At 34.7% G+C, this 19477-nt stretch overlaps 1 protein-coding gene across 43 annotated transcripts in view; it reads left to right on the top strand.

Moving 5' to 3' along the window:
- The window catches only part of ZNF644 (zinc finger protein 644), a 96711-nt gene that overhangs the window by 73510 nt on the left and 3724 nt on the right, over window positions 1–19477 (top strand). For 18 of the 43 annotated variants that reach the window (XM_086394393.1, XM_086394394.1, XM_086394401.1 and 15 more), the window contains 3 exons: window positions 397–3434; window positions 3616–4221; window positions 6110–6232. The exons of 12 other annotated variants lie outside the window; for them this stretch is intronic. In XM_086394393.1, coding sequence (XP_086250519.1) covers window positions 397–3434; window positions 3616–4221; window positions 6110–6232 — 3767 coding nt within the window. The remainder of the gene's footprint in view (window positions 1–396; window positions 3435–3615; window positions 4222–6109; window positions 6233–19477) is intronic. 13 more of the 43 variants (XM_086394409.1, XM_086394416.1, XM_086394410.1 and 10 more) reach the window with 1 other exon arrangement.

The raw sequence follows: 19477 nt of genomic DNA, 5'->3' as shown, positions 1-19477 counted from the left end.
TCCACAGTAAATTTACTTAGGTAAGATAATTTTCTTTTTATTAACAATCTCATATATAAGATTTTAGATTTTTTTTCAGTCTGTAGCATATTCATTTATATTGTGTGTGTCTGTGTGTGTGTGTCTGTGTGTGTGTGTTTATGTTGCTTTGCTCTACACATTTTGTATATATACAGTTTGGGGGGTGTTGTTGCCTAATTCAAAGGAAAAATTAACCTCTGCAACACTAAAAATCTTTCAGTTTCTTCAAGTGTTTCTTCATTCTTGAAAAATTATTAGGGTCTTAATATAATGAGTAGAATTAAGCGACTAAAAATGTGTACTTTCAACTCTCCATGCGTTCTAAGGATAATCTTTCTTTCATGCAAATCTAAAATTTTTTTTTCCATTTTCTAGACTAAATGTGTTAAATGGGCTTACCAACAATATGGATGATTTGAAGATAAACACCGATGTTACTGGTGCTAAAGAAGAACTCCTAGATGACAACAGTTTTATATCAGACAAAGAGAGTGGAGTTCATAAACCAAAAGATTGTCAAGCATCATTTCAGAAAAACAATACATTCACTTTGCCTGAAGAACTGTCAAAGGACAAATCTGAAAAAGCCTTAAGTGGAGGCCAGTCTACTCTGTTTATACATGCTGGTGCTCCTACTGTTTCTAGTGAAAACTTTATTTTGCCTAAGGGAGCTGCTGTTAATGGACCAGTTTCACACTCCTCCTTAACTAAGACTTCCAATATGAATAAAGGCAGTGTTTCGTTAACCACTGGACAGCCTGTGGATCAGCCAACAACAGAATCTTGTTCAGGTTTGAAGGTGGCAGCTGATCTTCAGCTGTCTACACCACAGAAAGCAAGTCAACATCAAGTTTTATTTTTATTATCAGATGTAGCACATGCTAAGAATCCAACCCATTCCATTAAAAAACTACCTACCTCTGCTTCAATTGGTTGTGACATTCAGAATTCAGTAGGGAGTGGTATAAAGTCAGATAGCACTTTAATAAATCAAGTAGAGGTGGGTGAGGATAGTGAAGATTTATTGGTAAAAAATGATTGTGTCAGTACATTAACAGGAATTTCCTCAGGTACAGATGAATTTAGGTCAGACAATGATACAAACTGGGATCCCCAAAAAGAGTTCATTCAATTTCTTATAACTAATGACGACACAGTAGATAAAGCTCCAGTTCACTCTAAAGTAGGTCTGGAAAAAAAGAGAAAGCGAAAAATGGATGTAAGCAAGATAACTCGTTATACCGAAGATTGCTTTAGTGATTCTAACTGTGTACCCAATAAGTCAAAAATGCTAGAAGTAGACTTTATGGAACAGAATGAAGATGTGCAAGCAATAGACTCACGGACATATGCATTATCACAAGTGAAACCTGAATCAGCTGATGAAGACTTGGAATCCGTGGATACTTTTCAACATCTAATTTTTAACTCAGATAAGTGTGGAGAAGACAGTTCACCTGTTCATACTAGCACTTTTCTTTCAAATACCTTAAAAAAGAAATGTGAAGAAAGTGATTCCGAGTCACCCGTTACTTTCAGCACCGAAGAGCCATCATTCTACCCCTGTACAAAGTGCAATGTGAATTTTAGGGAGAAAAAGCATCTCCACAGGCATATGATGTATCATTTAGATGGGAATAGTCACTTTCGTCATCTTAATGTCCCAAGGCCATATGCTTGTAGAGAATGTGGACGGACATTTCGAGATCGTAACTCACTGCTAAAGCATATGATTATTCACCAAGAAAGAAGACAGAAATTGATGGAGGAAATACGTGAATTGAAAGAACTTCAGGATGAAGGAAGAAGTGCACGATTACAATGCCCTCAGTGTGTGTTTGGTACCAATTGCCCTAAAACATTTGTGCAACATGCTAAAACCCATGAAAAAGATAAAAGGTACTACTGCTGTGAAGAGTGTAACTTTATGGCAGTGACAGAAAATGAGCTGGAATGCCATCGAGGAATTGCCCATGGAGCAGTGGTAAAATGCCCTATTGTCAGTTCTGATGTAGTCCAGAGAAAAACACACAAAAAAGCATTCATGAAAGACCCCATTATAGGATCATCCAAAAAATCGGCTACCTATATATGTAAGATGTGTCCTTTTACTACTTCAGTCAAGAGTATTTTTAAAAAACACATGGAGTACTTGCATTCATCATCATGCATTGATTCATTTGGCAGTCCTCTTGGGCTTGATAAAAGAAAAAGTGACATAATTGAAGAACCTATAGATACTGATAGTCCTAAACCATTAACTAAACAACAGTCAACAACATTTCCAAAGAACTCTGCTTTAAAACAAGATGTAAAGCGAACATTTGGATCATCCTCACAATCAAGTAATTTTTCAAAATTCCATAAACGGCCACACAGAATACAAAAGGCTCGGAAAAGCATTGCCCAGTCAGGTGTAAATGTGTGCAGTCAAAACAGTTCTCCTCACAAGACTGTTATGATTAAAAGCAGCATTGACCAAAAACCTAAGTATTTCCATCAGACAGCAAAAGAAAAATCTAATGCCAAGGCAAATAGCAACTATTTATATAGACATAAATATGAAAACTACAGAATGATCAAAAAATCAGGTGAATCATATCCTCTGCATTTCAAAAAAGAGGAAGCTAGTTCATTAAATTCTTTACATCTGTTTTCATCAAGTAATTCTCACAACAATAGTTTTATTTCAGACCCTCATAACTCTGACACCAAAAGGCCAGAAGGCTTCAAAGACCACAGGCGTGTAGCTGTAAAGAGAGTAGTTAAGGAATCTAAGAAGGAAAGTTCTGTTGGAGGAGAAGACTTGGATAGCTATCCAGATTTCTTGCATAAGATGACCGTTGTTGTTTTGCAAAAACTTAATTCTACCGAAAAGAAAGATAGCTATGAAACAGAAGATGAAAGTTCCTGGGACAATGTTGAGCTAGGTGACTACACTACACAGACTATAGAAGATGAAACCTATCATGATATTAATCAAGAACATGTAAACATATTCCCTCTATTTAAAAGCAAGGTGGAAGGTCAACAGTCTGGGGAAAATGCTACACTTAGTTATGATCAGAATGATGGCTTTTATTTTGAATATTATGAAGATGGTGGAACCAATAACTTTTTGCATGAGATTCATGATCCTCAGCATTTAGAAAATGCAGAAACTGCATTGTCAAAGCATAGTTCTGTTTTTCACTGGACTGATTTGTCTCTTGAGAAGAAATCGTGTCCTTACTGCCCAGCAACATTTGAAACAGGTGTTGGGTTGTCAAATCATGTCAGGGGACATCTTCACAGAGCAGGATTAAGCTATGAAGCCCGCCATGTTGTATCACCAGAACAAATAGCCACAAGTGACAAAATGCAGCATTTCAAAAGAACTGGCACAGGAACACCTATTAAGCGAGTTAGAAAAGGTAAGTTTTCACGTGGATAATTTGGGCTAGTATGTCCATATTCGAATTCAAAGGATTTGAAGGTTTTGCTCAAATTTGACCTTCATTAGAATCACATAATTTCGTATTTCAGAGTTAATTTGTTTTGAGGAGTTCAATTTATAAAAAAATTCTGATATTACTCTTAAAAATTTTTTTTTAGCTATAGAGAAGTCTGAAACCACTTCTGAACACACTTGTCAGCTCTGTGGTGGTTGGTTTGATACTAAAATTGGATTATCAAATCATGTTAGAGGCCACCTGAAAAGACTTGGAAAGACCAAGTGGGATGCTCACAAATCTCCAATCTGTGTTCTGAATGAGATGATGCAAAATGAAGAAAAATATGAAAAAATCTTAAAGGCATTGAACAGTCGTCGTATTATTCCTCGACCATTTGTAGCTCAAAAACTTGCATCGAGTGATGACTTTCTATCTCAAAATGTTATACCTCTTGAAGCATACCGTAATGGCCTAAAGACTGAAGCTTTATCAGTGTCTGCATCAGAGGAAGAAGGGCTGAGTTTCTTAAATGAATATGATGAAACTAAACCAGAACTGCCCAGTGGAAAAAAGAATCAGTCTCTTACACTCATAGAACTGCTTAAAAATAAAAGGATGGGAGAAGAAAAGAATTCTTCTGTTTCTCCTCAAAAGATCCATAATCAAACTGCAAGAAAGAGGTTTGTTCAGAAATGTGTTCTTCCACTAAATGAAGATAGTCCATTGATGTATCAGCCACAAAAAATGGACTTCACTATGCACTCAGGTAAGAGGACATTTATGACTATCTTACATAACTTAAACACAATTATGTTTACCTTAGTGGAACATGTATATAAAATACTTTCTCAGAATCCTTTATTTAAGCTGCTTTTTTGCAGAACAGAGGTTGGTTACACTGTTATTTATAGATAAATCATCAGTTGATGTTCATCAGCATTGGAGTCTCTGTGCCTCATTTCTTGGTCACAGTGCAAGGTGAGAACAAAAGCAAAAACAAAAAACTGATCTATAAACATAAAATTTGTCATGGACGGGTGATGGTTCTTTGGATGGGAGGTTGACATTGTTCAGAAGCATAGTGTTACTGAAAAGGCTGTCATATTTTTGCCAGTGCTCCAGAGTGATTTTTGTTTTCAAGATTGTAGTTGTCCAGGTTTTCCTCCTGCGTAGGTCAAACAAACAGAATGGATTGGTGTTTGTCGTGTGTTGCCATTAACCCAAAGAAACTTCCTCCCTCTCTAATTCCTCCTTGTATTGTGAGATAGTTTGGTTTTGGAGGACTGTTGTGAGTATAAAACATTTATTTGGGATTTTAGATTTTAACAACACGTTCTATTTGAACAGAACAGATGGTTTAACCTAATGGTTGTGCACCCATAGTTTTTCCTTTTCAAAGGAATATTTTGTATGAGTTGGCAAATGATGTGGCAGATAAAGTTGCCAAGCTTTATTTGGTATTGCTAAGTCTGGTTTTAGACTAGAGAAATGTTGTGTCTGTATAGGTTTCTTTTGGATGTTAAGGATGCTGAAGATGAGTTTAGATGATACCATAATTTTAGCCCTAGGTTGAAGGTAAAAGTAACTTGTCAGTGAATTAATAATGAATAAAATTACTATAATGTTGATTTGTTTACTTTGGGCAGACATTGGGATATTCTAAATATTTGTAATGCAGATTTGATTTGAGGAAAGATTGTCTTGAATCATAAGTGGTCTGAAAAACAATTTATCTTGTATGGGCTTCTGGTTAATAGGGGTCTTTCTTTTGTACAAAGAGAGTCTTTCAAAGCTAATATTTCAACATTTTTCAGAGGGATAAAATGTAAGCAAGATGCGGCAGTTATGTTGGCCAAGGTGTAGTACACTTCAGAGAGGGGAAAGTGTATCTGTGGCTATCACAATATTTGTTGAAAAAAACCAGTTGAAATGTGTTGGGAGCGTGAGGGCTGTCTGAGAAGATAGGAGTTTCTTATTGCTTCAACATGTTTTCTTTACTGTGATGACTGAGATGTTAGCTTGTTGATCATTTATTTAGCACAAAGATTTTAGGAAAAAACTTCAGATCATTAACTTTCATTATTGATTGCGCATTCAGAGTAATGAACATAAAATGCCCTGAATAAAATGTTGTGTCTAACAGCTGTTCAGTGGTGTGTTTTACCACCTTTTCTCCCAGCCTTCATCAGAAAGCCTAATTTAGTATTGAGCCTTTTACGGTTTTGTGGGTAAAACACTTTAATTACCACTTTGTCAACTAGACTTTTTAATTTTTTTTTTTTATTGATAATGTTGTAAACTTTGAAACTTCTCAACAGAACTGTGCAATTCAAATCACAGGATTGTATTTTAGGTTTAGGAAATGATCTGCGTAACACAGAAATCTGCAAGAAAGTGATAATAGGTATTAAATCCAAAGATACTCAGGGGTTCAAGACAACTCCTCTTCTCCCTTTCCAAAAGAGCATGGGTTGCCTCTAAATACTAACTACAAACTAATAATAGTTAACTTAATTTCCCCTCCATATCTTAAGCTAATTCATTGAACGTTTTTTAAAACCATCTTTATTGTGGTACTTTTCTTCACGCTTTTACCTAAGAAAATTTCACTTTTTGAAGTGAGAACTGGATTATAGTTTTCTTTTGAATGATAGGTATGCCTGTGAAGCTTAGAACATGTGTGCATTGCAATACGACGTTTACAAGTGCTGTTAGCCTGTCCAACCACTTACGCGCTTATGCACGAAAGAAGAGTGCTGGACTTTTGACTGGTACAGGTATGTTTGAACAGATAACACAGCAAGTCTGTTTGATACAATACACTTTTTTTTCCCTCACCAGACTGGTGCTAGTTCAGATGATATTTATAGCTTTCTTTTGTAAGCAGCAGTTGAGTCTGAACACACATTAAATTTCAGCAACTTGTAAACTATTGGATATAATTTTAATTAATTTATTTTTTTTCATTTAGCTCTTATTGGCTTGATTTGAGGAAAAAGTAACCCAATAGAGGTGTGGAAACTTTTGAGTCTACATTCTTTTTATTGATTTTTAAATTATAATATTTTTACATTTATTTTTGTTAGTAGATTCTAGTAAGACACCTCTCTTTGGTAAAAAAGAATTCTAGCTTAGGGAAATGCTTTATTTGGCAAGGATATTATAGTGAAATTTCAGATACGTAGCTAGATTAGAAAAATAAGCAAACGAACAAGTCTTCATTAATCTATAGATCAACTTTTTGAAGGGGCTAGCCTTAATAATGGCCTGTGTTTATGACTGAATAAATTTTTCATTTAATGCCCCTAAGCTATATTTAGCATTAATAAATATAGCTATGCACATAAATGTTACCATGCACATTTCTGTGTTATTTTTGGTTGGTTAGCCCAACCTTGCAGATACCTTTTCATATGGCTAGCTTGTGAAAATTTTACTAGCTTACTCATATGTAATACTGCTTCTTAAATCCTATGGAATGCCTTGCTCATTTTGTTTGTAGCCTTTCAAGCAACCTTGCTTTAGCAAACTCCATCTCTCTGACATCTTAAAATACTCTCTTTTCTAAATAGATCTACATAAGTCCTTTTGCCTAAAAATCTCTTTCCAGGCTTTTTCTCTTGATCTTTTAGATCACTGCCTTCTGCTTTCTTCTAGTTGTTTATCCAGCTTTTTTTATTCTTCCTCATGTCTTCCTATGGCTTACATTCAGTATGTTCTTGCCACCAAAGAAGCACTTGTAGTCACACTAGTGTCTTTCTTCTGCTTCTTTGCTTTATCCTGACTTAATATATCACTGACTTGGGGTGACTACTGACCATTTATATTAAAAGGAGGGAAGTAGGGTGAGCTTTACTTTACTGGATTAGTCCTCATACTGTGACATTTTAGTTACTTCTAGCTTCATCAGTCTTGAAAGGTGATTGCAGACATTAGAGGCAGGGCACAGTAAAAATAAGAGGCTGTAGAAGCAGGAAATCATTATTGTTATCATAGCCACTAATTTATATTGAACACTTCTATGCATTAGACAGTATGCTGCATGCAACTTACATGCATAACATTTAATCTTCACAACCACCATTTTAGTTGTACGTGTTATAATGATCTGTATTTTATAGGAAACTAGAGATTTAGAGAACTTAAGCAAGTTGTCCAAAACTTATGCGGCTGATAGCAGACTTGAAATTTCAATCAAGGCTGTGTTATCCCGAGGTCTTTGTTTTTAATCACTGTTACTTACCATATACAGAGTGACAGCAATGGAAAATCCTAAAAGTGAAGTTGGGTTCAAGGTGAGGAGTATTCTGGTGAAGAGTCTAATTAGAAGGAGCAGGGAGAGTAGTTCCCTGATGGCCTAGTGGTTAGGAATCTGGGCTTTACTGCCATGACTCAGGTTCAGTTCTTGGTTGAAGAACTGAGATCCTGCAAGCTGCATGGTGTGATCAAGAAAGAAAGGAAAAAAAGAAAGAGAGAACATGCAATCTAATACAGGCCTATCCCAAGAAATGAGTTAGGCCTGCATTAGATTTCAGATGACTTTAGAAAACGTTCCATTCTGACTATTTGGGCACATTACATAAATATTCACGGGGCGTGGAGGTCGGGGGGAGTCTCTCCAGTCTAGATTTTGTAGTCCATTAAAAAATGCCTTTATCTCATCTGAAAATCCTTCAGAACATAGTATTAATTGCTAATAAATAACTGATCATAACCTTCCATTGACCGAGGGTGCATTCTCATGAACACTTTATCATCTAAAAAATTTCATTAGTTGGGAAAAAATACAAGATGAATGGGGATACATTTTTGTGGCATCAGGAAAGGGGATGCTATGTTTAAATGTTATTAAATACTAACCAAAATATCCATCAGAAGTGTTAAAAATATAAAAGTGTGTATTAGGCAGTCCAAGGGCAAAGAGAAGGGAAATGAAAAGATGAAGGAAGTGGTATTTTCCACAGCCCCCATCCACTCTTAAAAAATATAAAAATCCCATGGTCCCTTGGAAATTCTGAAACATTTCCCCTGCTTTTAAAAATCTTGAGCAGTAGAGCTACATAGAAGATATTTTTGCTGCTTATTCATGCCAATAAGAAGTTTTTATCAGCTTTATTACTGTTTTTTGTGTTCTAAGTGGAGAATTCTGTATTACATTTATAAACTCCACATACTTATTCTCTTCTTCCATATCAGTTTCACTGGTATAAAATAATGGTCCCAGCCTATTATCCTGAGGGTTCCGCTGAGTAAGTAAGGCATTCATCAATTTATATAAGTAAAAGGCATTATTTTTTAAGAATACGTAGATGCTGTTTTGAGGAATAAACTACAGAATCAATTTTTTTTAATTTACCTTAATCCAGGTATATCACAAAATTGAAACAACATAAAGGGAAAATAAGTAGAACTGAAACCTCTGTTCTCCTAATCCAAGCAGATTTGATTGATGTGTATTTTTAATTATGTGGCCTACTTTGGAAGAAAAACCATAGATCCTTGATGAAATGATCAAGGCATGCTTTGATTCCTTTAGTAGAATAAACTCCCAAGCCTTCTTAGAAGCCACCAGCTCCTGGCCTTGTCTCTGGGAACTGGTGGCTTTTTGAGAAAGAGAAATATTCCAACTATCCTGAAGAGAATGAAAAGGATGCTCCTCTGTTTCTCAAAAATTTATTTACTGATGACTCAAATACTTCTAATGTGATAGTTCTTTATTCTTTTGGGGAGGTGGTTATTGACATTTTTGAGACTTCACTCTGACCCCCATCCCAGAAACATGTATTTTATCATCCATAGATAAAATATTTTCTATATGTAGGCTTTATATATAGATGATAACCATTGAATTTTTTTCATCCATGGGCCCTTCCTCTGGTAAAAACTAAGAAAGAGGAGATGCCAACTAAAAATGAAGTGCAAAGAATACAGAACTGGGGGAATCTGGAGCCCTAAGAAGTCTTTGTGTGTGTGTGTGTGTGTGTGTGTGTGTGTGTGTAAAACAGTTACAAGATGCCAGAATTATGTAACACCAAACTCATTTCAATGATCACAGATATAAATCCTAATTTAAGTAAAAGGAAATAATGAAGAAGGTAGGAAAGTTTGGAAATTAAGGACATGAAAGAAGTAGGCATACTAGGAACAGAGTTCAGTTGTCAAAAAGGAGTAAACTTCACAGATTTAAATTTTGCCCAGAACTGACCTAGTTTATCATCCATTGGGCAGGTTCAAATAAATTGTTAATGATTTCCATGTGCCTTCAGTTGTGAATAATCATTCATGAAGCTGTTTTACTGTTTTTTAGTGGATTTTTGTCTAAAGAGGCTATTTCTAAAGGGTTACTTTATATCCTGCTGCTGCTGCTGCTAAGTCGCTTCAGTCGTGTCTGACTCTGTGCAACCCCATAGATGGCAGCCCACCAGGCTCCCCCATCCCTGGGATTCTCCAGGCAAGAACACTGGAGTGGGTTGCCATTTCCTTCTCCAATACATGAAAGTGAAAAGTAACAGTGAAGTCGCTCAGTCGTGTCCGACTCTAGCGACCCCATGAACTGCAGCCTACCAGGCTCCTCCGCCCATGGGATTTTCTAGGCAAGAGTACTGGAGTGGGTAAATTCAAGATATACTTCTTATTCAGTAATTTTTTTCCAGTTAATATAGACTATACTATTATTGGTAGACTTCTTTTTCAGGTTTTGTTGTCTATAGATTGTTTTACATGTCCGTACAGATTTTTTTCCTGGTTGATTTTTTGTATAGTCTAATAAGAACATTATTAATTTTCATTAAAAATTAGAAATTTCATGCAATTTATTTTAAATGGTTTTGGACTTTTTTACTCTATTGGCTTTTGTGTTTAATAATCTTTTAATTAGTTAAATGGTATCTTTTTTATATTGGCAGTATTTGAAACGGTATATTTACTAAGCTACTAACAGTGACTGAGTAATAGTGCCTCTTTCACTCATAAGTGTACTGGATTGCACAATAAATTATAGGGTCACTCTGGTTATTAAAATTTTTAATATTTGAAATTATTCAAGATAAAGTAAATTGTGTCAACTTAATCTGTATTTGGAAGTAAAAAATTTTTGAGGTCAAAGTAAAAGTGAATTTTTGACAGATAAAGAAAGGAAAATAATTGGAGTTCAGGTAGAGAGAATGTTGTGAAAGGAAATATATCTAAGATGAATGCATGTTTGTATGATGCTTTTCTGTGGTAACAGCAATCTGTCATCTCCTAAAAAGAAGAAAACACAACAGTGATACTCAGTATTTTTATTGGAATTCCATTTTACATCTTGACCCTATATATTCATACATATATACATTCATACATATATATACTTGTTCACTCATTCACTCACCTGAATTGAGTTTGATGTACTCTGATATTTTCTGTTGTATTCTTTCTCATTAAAAATTAATACTGGTCATGACCCAGTGAATTGATTTCTACCCAGTGAGAAGCCACTACCCACAGACTGAAAACACTTCTCTTAAGTGTCTCGTTTAGAAACTAATACTGATTAGAATCAACAATAATAGTAGTTTGGAAATCATAACACTCCTCTGTGGCAGTAAGTGAATTTTCTTTACTCATATTCAAATGTTTATCTGTAGATCATGTTTTTTAATCAACTTCTCACCTTTAGCATTTAAAGTATTAATAAATTGGGAATTTCTAGATACTTAAAATTAATGCAAGAAAAATAGTTTTACATATGCAGATATTTGGGAGGAAAGCTTCATTTCATTATCTTCAGAATACTTCCCATGATAACATTGTGAAAATAAAGCATGATCGTTGCTGTTCTACAACAACAGACTCATCATTATAATTAAAGAATCACTTTTCCAATGAGGAAAAAAATAACTTGAATTTATACTCAGTCCTTTCAGTCAATACCACTAATGTAATGTATCTACATTCTTTTTTAGTAAAGTCATTTTTATTATTCATGCCATCCACTTTTAAGCAAACCAGTGGGTCGTATGTTACTTCATGTTCTGTAGGAGTTCAAGTTCTTTAGTCTAGGCCTCCTTTCAAGGGGAGCTGGGAATTAAATTGGGTTTGTTTTTCCTTGATGCCTTTACTGTTTGTTTCATTGTTAGATAGAGCCTCAAAAAGAAAGAAAAAGAAAAAAAGAAAAGATAGTTCATGCTGGTATATAATGTTTAATATGGGTAAGAAAAATCAGCAGTCATATTCATTCAATAAAAATTTTAGTCATTAACTTTTGTACCAGGACTGTGCTAGCTCTGAAGCTATAAAGAACTTGGACTCCAACTGCAGAAACATAATGATGGTGATCTGGTAGGACAAGGACAAATTACACTGTTACAGAAGGCTTTGTGAGGTTTCAGCTAGACCCTGAGTGTGAAGGCTGAGTAGATTGAGGAAGAAGACATGAAGTGTAGGACATTCCAGGTAAAGAGAACAACATAGTATGGGATAAAGGGATGGAATTTGGAATTCAGGAGTTTTTCTTTTGGGAGAATTAGTTATAGGTGTTTGGGAAGATGATAATGCCAGAAAGGTGGGGTTTGATACTTTGAGTGCTTGCTAAAAATGTTAAGAAGTCACTGAAGAATATTTTAAATAAGGAAATGACATGTTCCAATTTCTGTTTTTAAAAAAGTGTTCCTCATGACACTGAAAGATGGATTTCTGTAATTTCCTGGCTATAATTTATCTCTGCGGTACTACTCTTCATTAAGGGTATATATCTGTATATTTGTCTGCACAGTAATGTATGATTTATTTAGGATTAGCCACATAGTGAATTGTTCAAGTTGAGAAAATTTTCTAGGTAATGGAAGACTAGTGTCAAAGTTGATTTCATCCTAACCACTTTGCGATGGTGGTGTTTCTAAACGGTTATTCTTATTTCGGCCTGAGTATAATTTAATTATTTGAGTATTTAGAATCACCTTAATGGATGCTAATTGTTTCATAGGCCAGCAAAAATTGGGCTATTTGCCCACAATGCGAAAAGGTGATTGGCTGATTTATTCACTAACTCAATTAACATTTTCTTAAAGGTGGTTTGTGTATTATGCTAAGTACTAAAGAGATAAATTGGATGTTACAGTATGGTATAAGTAAAACACATGTTAAGTGCCAAGTTATAAGTGTACATGAAATACTTGAGGAAGTTCAGATGAAGAAGTTCCTTTCAACTAGACTAGGGCCAAGCAGGGCTTTTGGAAATTGCATCTGATTTGGACCTTGAAAGATTGTTAACTGAAACGGAAATGGGAGTTGGGGAAGGGAAGGAGCATACCTGCAAAGAAACAACTTGGAACTGTGTGAGATGTTTATTTAAAATACCCAGAAACAGGTATTTTAAATAAACATACAGAAAATAAACAGAAATAAACAGAAAAAGGGAATAGAGTTGGACAGGTAAAGGATAATATAGAATGCTAACCCATAGTGTTGGAATTAGTTTTGTTGAGCAGCCAGTAAAGACTTTTTTAAACGAATTTGTGTGAAACTTTTAAAACTCCTTTTTAAATAAAAATTAAAGGATTTGGTGGGGAAGTGGAGAAATTGTAGATGAGTTCATTTTGAGAGTCCTGATTCAGGATAATGGCAGTTGGAAAGTAAAGGAGAAATAAAAATGCATGGATAAGATTGTGGAATTTAATTAAGTAGAACTTGGCAGATTATTTAGAGGTAGAAGAGTAAGAGGAAAGATGGAGATGGTTCAGAGTTTTAAGCTTTGTTATTGAGAAGATGGTTATACCAGTACAGTTAATGAATCTGCTACTGGGGAGTTTGGTAAGAGAAGGATAACCTTCATTCTCTGGCCATCATTTATCTAGTAACACATCATTATCTAGCTGTCTACTGTTAACAAAGCAAACAATCACACTTAACTGAACCAGGACATTTGTTTTTAGGAGAATGGAGCCTAAGAGTTTTGTATTATTATAGCATAAAATGCGAGCCTGGAGGGCTGCTGTCTGTGGGGTTGCACAGAGTCGGACACGACTGAAGCGACTTAGCAGCAGCAGCATAAAATATTTCTGTTTTATGATGCCTGCTTTTTTACTGGTCATAGGTTATACAGTTTAGGAACTCTGTTTGACTGATAATCTTTTTTGACCAATATCTTGTTTTTCATAAAAGTCCTAACTAGTCTCCTAGCATTCCTGTCAGTTCTGTGGCTTACTCATTTTCTGAGTTTTGATTTTTCTTAACAGTTGATTTAATCTGGATCTGACAGTTTTTATGTTTGAATTTTTAAACTTGTCTGATATCTTTATAACCTCAGTTCTCATGTTATGTTTGCTATGATTTCTATTCTAACATAAATCTCTTGAATGCTGTTTATAATATGAATATGAATTAAAATGTAGTAGATTTTATAATAACACTGTATGTTCCTGGCCAGACGTAAACTGTAGATAAATCTACTTTAAGTGGTTTTATGGAAATAGTAAAATAATACACAGATTTTCTCTTTTGGAGGTTAGAGCAAGAGGATGGCTTGTTGAGACTGGTGGTCCCTCACTAAAGTAAGAAGTGGAAAAGTGAGGTTTACTGTTTCTTTGTTGTGTCTGGAGTTTGAGGAATAAGGTTAATTCTTGTGTCCAGCAGTGTGTTTAATTGTGGCCTTAGCTAGAAGTTAGTTAAACTAGAAATTACCTAGTCAACACTGTGTTTGATAATAGTTTAGATTTTGGCTGGAGTGTAAAAAATACTTCAAAATGATAAAAAGCTAAAAGATCTATTGAGATTGTGGATTTGTGACATTTAGATTTACTATTATAATTATTCTGAGCTCTATTTGAACATGATTATAGTAAAGATAATTTAACAAAGTTTTAAATAAGGTCATTTCCTTACTTAACTCATTTTTACAGGAACAATCACTTAATTAATTCCAATAAATATGAAATGATAATTTGGAAATACTGACACTTTTAGAGACCAGGGAATGGGATTGTATTCAGGTGATTCTAAACGTGATTTAGAACAGATTTGTCATTATCTATTTTAATGTTTATTCCAATTTTAGGTATGTCTTAGTCTTAGATAAGAGATTGATATTAAGTGCCTATTGTGTTTAGTAAAACAGCATGCAAATCCAGCCTACCTTAAGGAGAAATTTTAAGGTTTTTTTCTTATCTTTTACCACAGAGAGGTAAAATATATTTGCTTTCCTGTTTACTCTTAACTAAACAATAAACAATTTGTACCTGGGGTATTATTAGCTTTTAGCTTTTTGCAACCTAGAAAGAACCCACTCCACGACTCTTGCCTGGAAAATCACATGGACAGGGGAGCCTGGTAGGCTGCAGTCCATGGGGTCGCAAACAGTCGGAGACGACTGAGCGACTTCACTTTCACTGTTCACTTTCATGCATTGGAGAAGGAAATGACAACCCCCTCCAGTGTTCTGGCCTGGAGAATCCCGGGGACAGGGGAGCCTGGTGGGCTGCCGTCTATGGGGTCGCACAGAGTCGGACACAACTGAGGTGACTTAGCAGCAAGACTAGTCTGCCTGCAATTTCTGTCTATAAAAATGTGTGATAAAGTTTCATATTTATGTTTACTTTCCCCTTTGCACTGATAATACTCAAATATTATTTTACTAGTCATTCCCTCTACTTTGAAATAGCAGAGGTTTCTAGATACTGAATATATGTACTTTTTCTCGTCCCAAGTAGATAACTTCTCTGAACCAAGCACATAAGGCTGTTGCTACCATTAATATTAATACAGCCTCGTACTTTGTAGGGCAAACTCAAGCCACCTGAATCCTCTAGACTGATACTAAGCCATAAACTTGAAGGAAAGGAAATCAGTTTTTCAAATATTTTTCACTTTATCCTCTTCCAAGTAAAATGTTAAATTGTGTAGTACCTAATTAACTTTGCCATAATTGCTCTGTGATCCTAGGTTAGTTACTGTTTTTCATTATTGAGAATGGAAACTTTAAAAATTAATGGAAGTAACTTAGGGCACTAAAAATAAATCCAGTTTTAGAGTGAAAATATCAAGGGAGAATGATGGTGAAAATATACTTCTGAGGTTGCTAGTTGTGAATTATATATGTTTAATTCCAGTTGGAAGGGGAACATTGCTTTCATAACAATGAACTACTTAAGCTGCTTTATATGTACATTTTGGGAATAATGACTGGTTTGTTTATGGCACTGGTTTATTTATGGTTTGTTTTTGGTAGGTAGGACCAAAGAGTTGGTGTTGGGAGTAGGGACGTCCTTTCCATTTTTAATGGGCTACAGAGAGTGGGATTTAACAGTTTTTTCTCTTAATAGGTATTTTTTTTTTTTTTTTTTTTATGGGCCAAGAGATCAAGAGGTGGAACTGAGGTTAGCCTTTCTCATTTGGGGTAGTTGCTACTCAGGATCTAGAACTGGCTACATAATTTGCAAGATACAGTACAAAATGAAATTATAGTACTTCATGTTCAGAAATTATTAGGAATATCAAGACTGTAACAACAGAGCATTAAACCATGTTTGGGATGCTATGTGACTGCACAAGTTGTACACCCACGAAGTCTGTCTTATAAGTACTTTTTGCAAAGAGAAAAGTATACACTGAAAAAAAACAATTTAGGTTCTCAACAAATGATTTCCCCAAACCCACATCCTTATTTTATACAAGCTAAAATGTTTCTCTTCACCCCCTTAGTTGGGGCTGAGGGGAAGAAAATGCTGATTGCACAGTCTTTTGTGTGCTTGGGGCTTATGGGCCTTGAAGGATAACGGCAGCAACTAGAATTGAGTTTGTTTATTCATCTCACACCTCTGCACCTCTTGGAACATATGTGTTTTCTTCCCACATCACCACTGGCATTACCTCCATCATCAGCTTGTTAATGGTGCCAGGAATGTTGACTTATCTGTTCATGTCATTTTAATCCCTGCTGTTTTCATGAATGAGCTCATAGCTACCATTGGCCTGCCCACCTTATACAGATCAACTAGATGGAGAAGAAATTTTCTCTAGAAGGGATATATGTGTGTGTCTGTGTGTGTGTGTGTGTGTGTGTGTATACACACACTCTAGAATGCCTCTTAGTCTGGATGTGTGTAATGTGGCCCTTGTATTAGGTTTGACTTTACCCTAAATATGGCAACAATCAGGTAGGAACAAAACAGATGAAATAGGGCTTTTGACTAAATGGGTAGGGAAGGATGATAGCAGATAACAATATTTTGGTGATGAATGTTAATTTAGTTACAGTGTTAGTTCTTTACCATAGAGGCTTCAGATGTTTTTAAGAAAAAAACTTCATTCTTTGAGGTCATTTGTGTAGTGAATTAAAAAGAAAATGAAATTTACTGAAGCAATTATGTATATAATGGGCAGAAAGGTAGAAGTGGCAAAAGGACTTATGTTAGAACCCAAAGTAAATTACTTTTCTTCTGTATATAAAGCTAATCTGTGTACAAAGCTGTGTATAAAGCTGTCTCAGAAAGCGGGCTTGAATTTATCATATTGTTTATTGATTTGCTTTTCACTGATCCGGTTTAGTTCTTTAGACACAACTGTTGTAGTTTGCAGTATAGCAGTTGGATGTTCTTTTTGAGGGCTCATAGTCTGTTGTATTTCTGTCTCATTCCTATTTATAACAGCTAGCTGTTTTACTGAAAGGTGTATTCTAAAAAATATTTATATGGCCTTACAGCTCAACTCAATTTATTCTTCTTAAAAGTAAAATATTACTACCAATAGCAATGTGGATCCTTTATAAATCAGATAACTGCAAAGTGTTTTTTTTTTTTTTTACCAGTCTAATGGTTAAAATTGATCACTTCAAACATTATCTGCCACCCTAAATAGGAAGATTTGAGTGATTGGGTTTATTCATTTCTGAAGAAGCAGTTATACTCAAGGAGAAAAATATTAAGAATTTCCAAAACTAATTTAGTATTTTTTGTAAATTTCAAGTATACAAACAATGCTAGATTTAAAATACTTTGAAAGAGAAAAACGGTATATGTCTGGTTTGGTTTTTGACAGTAACAAATAAGGGCAAATAAAATTGTAAAGAAAGCCTTTGTATTAGTATAACACTATCTATTTGGCAGATTATTCATATAAATAACTTCAATAAACTTTTAGTTTGTTTGTCAGAAATATTGATGAGCCCTTAATACTAAAACTGACTTCTGTTAGTGATGTTGTTTTAATGTTCTAATGATTTCTGGTACAGTCCAGAATGAAATGGCTTTTCCCTTGAGGTAATAAAATCTGTTTTGAGAACATTTGTGTAATTGTCTTGTTTGTACATCATCTTTTTCATTTAGTGGAACATTTTGTGTTAATCATCTTTTTAATGTAGAGATTACCATATAGATGTCCCTTTTGTGTGCATATTTATAATATGTTAAATATTCTTACATATTTTTCTAAAATTTTGGGCAGTATTGTAAGGGTGACAGTTGGATGTTGTTATTAGAAAAAAAAATATTCCTGTTAAATGTATTCATATTTTATGTTTTAACATAAATGACATTTCAGGGGATAAGAAATTTTAAAGTGATGATGGAGATGTTAAGATAATAGAGATATTTAAGTGTAATTACCAGAGGCCTCTGGTTTTTAACACTTTAACTTTATGGACAAGTTTCCAAGGATTCTCAATACTTGTTATTCCCTAAACTTATTTAGAACTCTTAAGTACTAGAGATTCTCAATCATATGCTGACAGAGTTGTCCTACTTTCTGAAGTCATAATACCTTCAAATATTAATTACAACAAAAACTATGGTATTCTCATTTAAAATTTAGATCTGATCATTCATAAGACAGCTTAAACTTCAGAGTTTCTAGAATTCATATAATATAAAAAATCAGAAAAATTCTTGTTTCCCTCTGTTAAAGTGAAAAACATTTCTACACCTCTGAGTAAATATTTCCAGTTCCATTTTTTTAACGTATCACAGCATCTAAATGTAATTTAAATGTTTTATAACTGACTGGTAAATCATTCTTTTACATACTTCCCCATCACCCTCTCTCCCTCTCCCTCAATTTGCTTTACACACCCAACATTATGGCACTCTGTAAACAAATAAAGGATGGTTACAATATATTTTATTTGTATCTGACAGTAATTTATTTACATTTTAGAAAAAATTTGAATACAATGTGGCAATTTTGACAACACAGGAAGCTCATCAAAGATTCTGTCTGTAATCTCATGATACACCAAATGGTTCCCCTGTTCCATGTAACAGAGACAGGGATTGTGTGTGGTTTACCTTATACATAGGAAAAGAGGAGCTGACATCTAGTAGCACTTAGCCCTTTTTGAGTTCCTTAAACTCTTGTGGTGTATGAATTTCTTTGAAATTCACCTAAATTCAAGTTGCTCACCAAAGCAACTACGAAGAAAAATGTGCTGATTAGAGACTATGTGTTACCTCATTCTTTCTACTGGTTGTGAAGAACCTAGTTTCTACATGCAAGCTAGACTGGCAAGTGAAGAAAAGTGTGACTGCTAGCAACATGCTCATTTAAACAAATGATGCAGAAGTGTTCTACAGGAACTATAGTATATATTACACAGTGGTAGAACAAATTTATGTTCATATGCTGTTTAAATGTCAAAGGTTAAATTACTGGGTTTTTCTTTATTTTTCGTTGCAGAAGTATTCATTCAGTTCCTACCATGTGCCAGGCTCTTGAATGAGCTAACTAATGAGAACCTTGTAAGGTTTTTCTGTTCCAGATGTTGGTTGTTTAGCTTTGAAGCAGCCATTCTTAAATACTTAACTTGAATTCCTGTAGTTCTTTACTTACTAGATTCTTCTTCTGAGGATAAACAGAGAAAGACTGTGACACCTAGATTTTTCTTTTAAAGAGGCAAGTGACAGGAAGCAAAAGACAGTGGCTTGAATGAGATTTAGGCTTCTCATGGTTTTTAATTTTCTATGTGACATTTCTTTTAGCATTGCCACTTGACTACTGTAAGAAACAGTAGTCTATTTACTGGTTTTGTAATAGTAGCATCTGTTCTTTTGGAACCT

The sequence above is a fragment of the Bos grunniens genome, chromosome 3 (genome assembly GCF_055505025.1).
Source record: "Bos grunniens cultivar Pamir isolate PY7600 chromosome 3, Bosgru_T2T1.0, whole genome shotgun sequence".
Taxonomy (NCBI): Eukaryota; Metazoa; Chordata; class Mammalia; order Artiodactyla; family Bovidae; genus Bos; species Bos grunniens.
The sequence above is the reverse complement of the archived record's forward strand: the minus strand, read 5'-3'. Positions and strand labels throughout refer to the sequence as shown.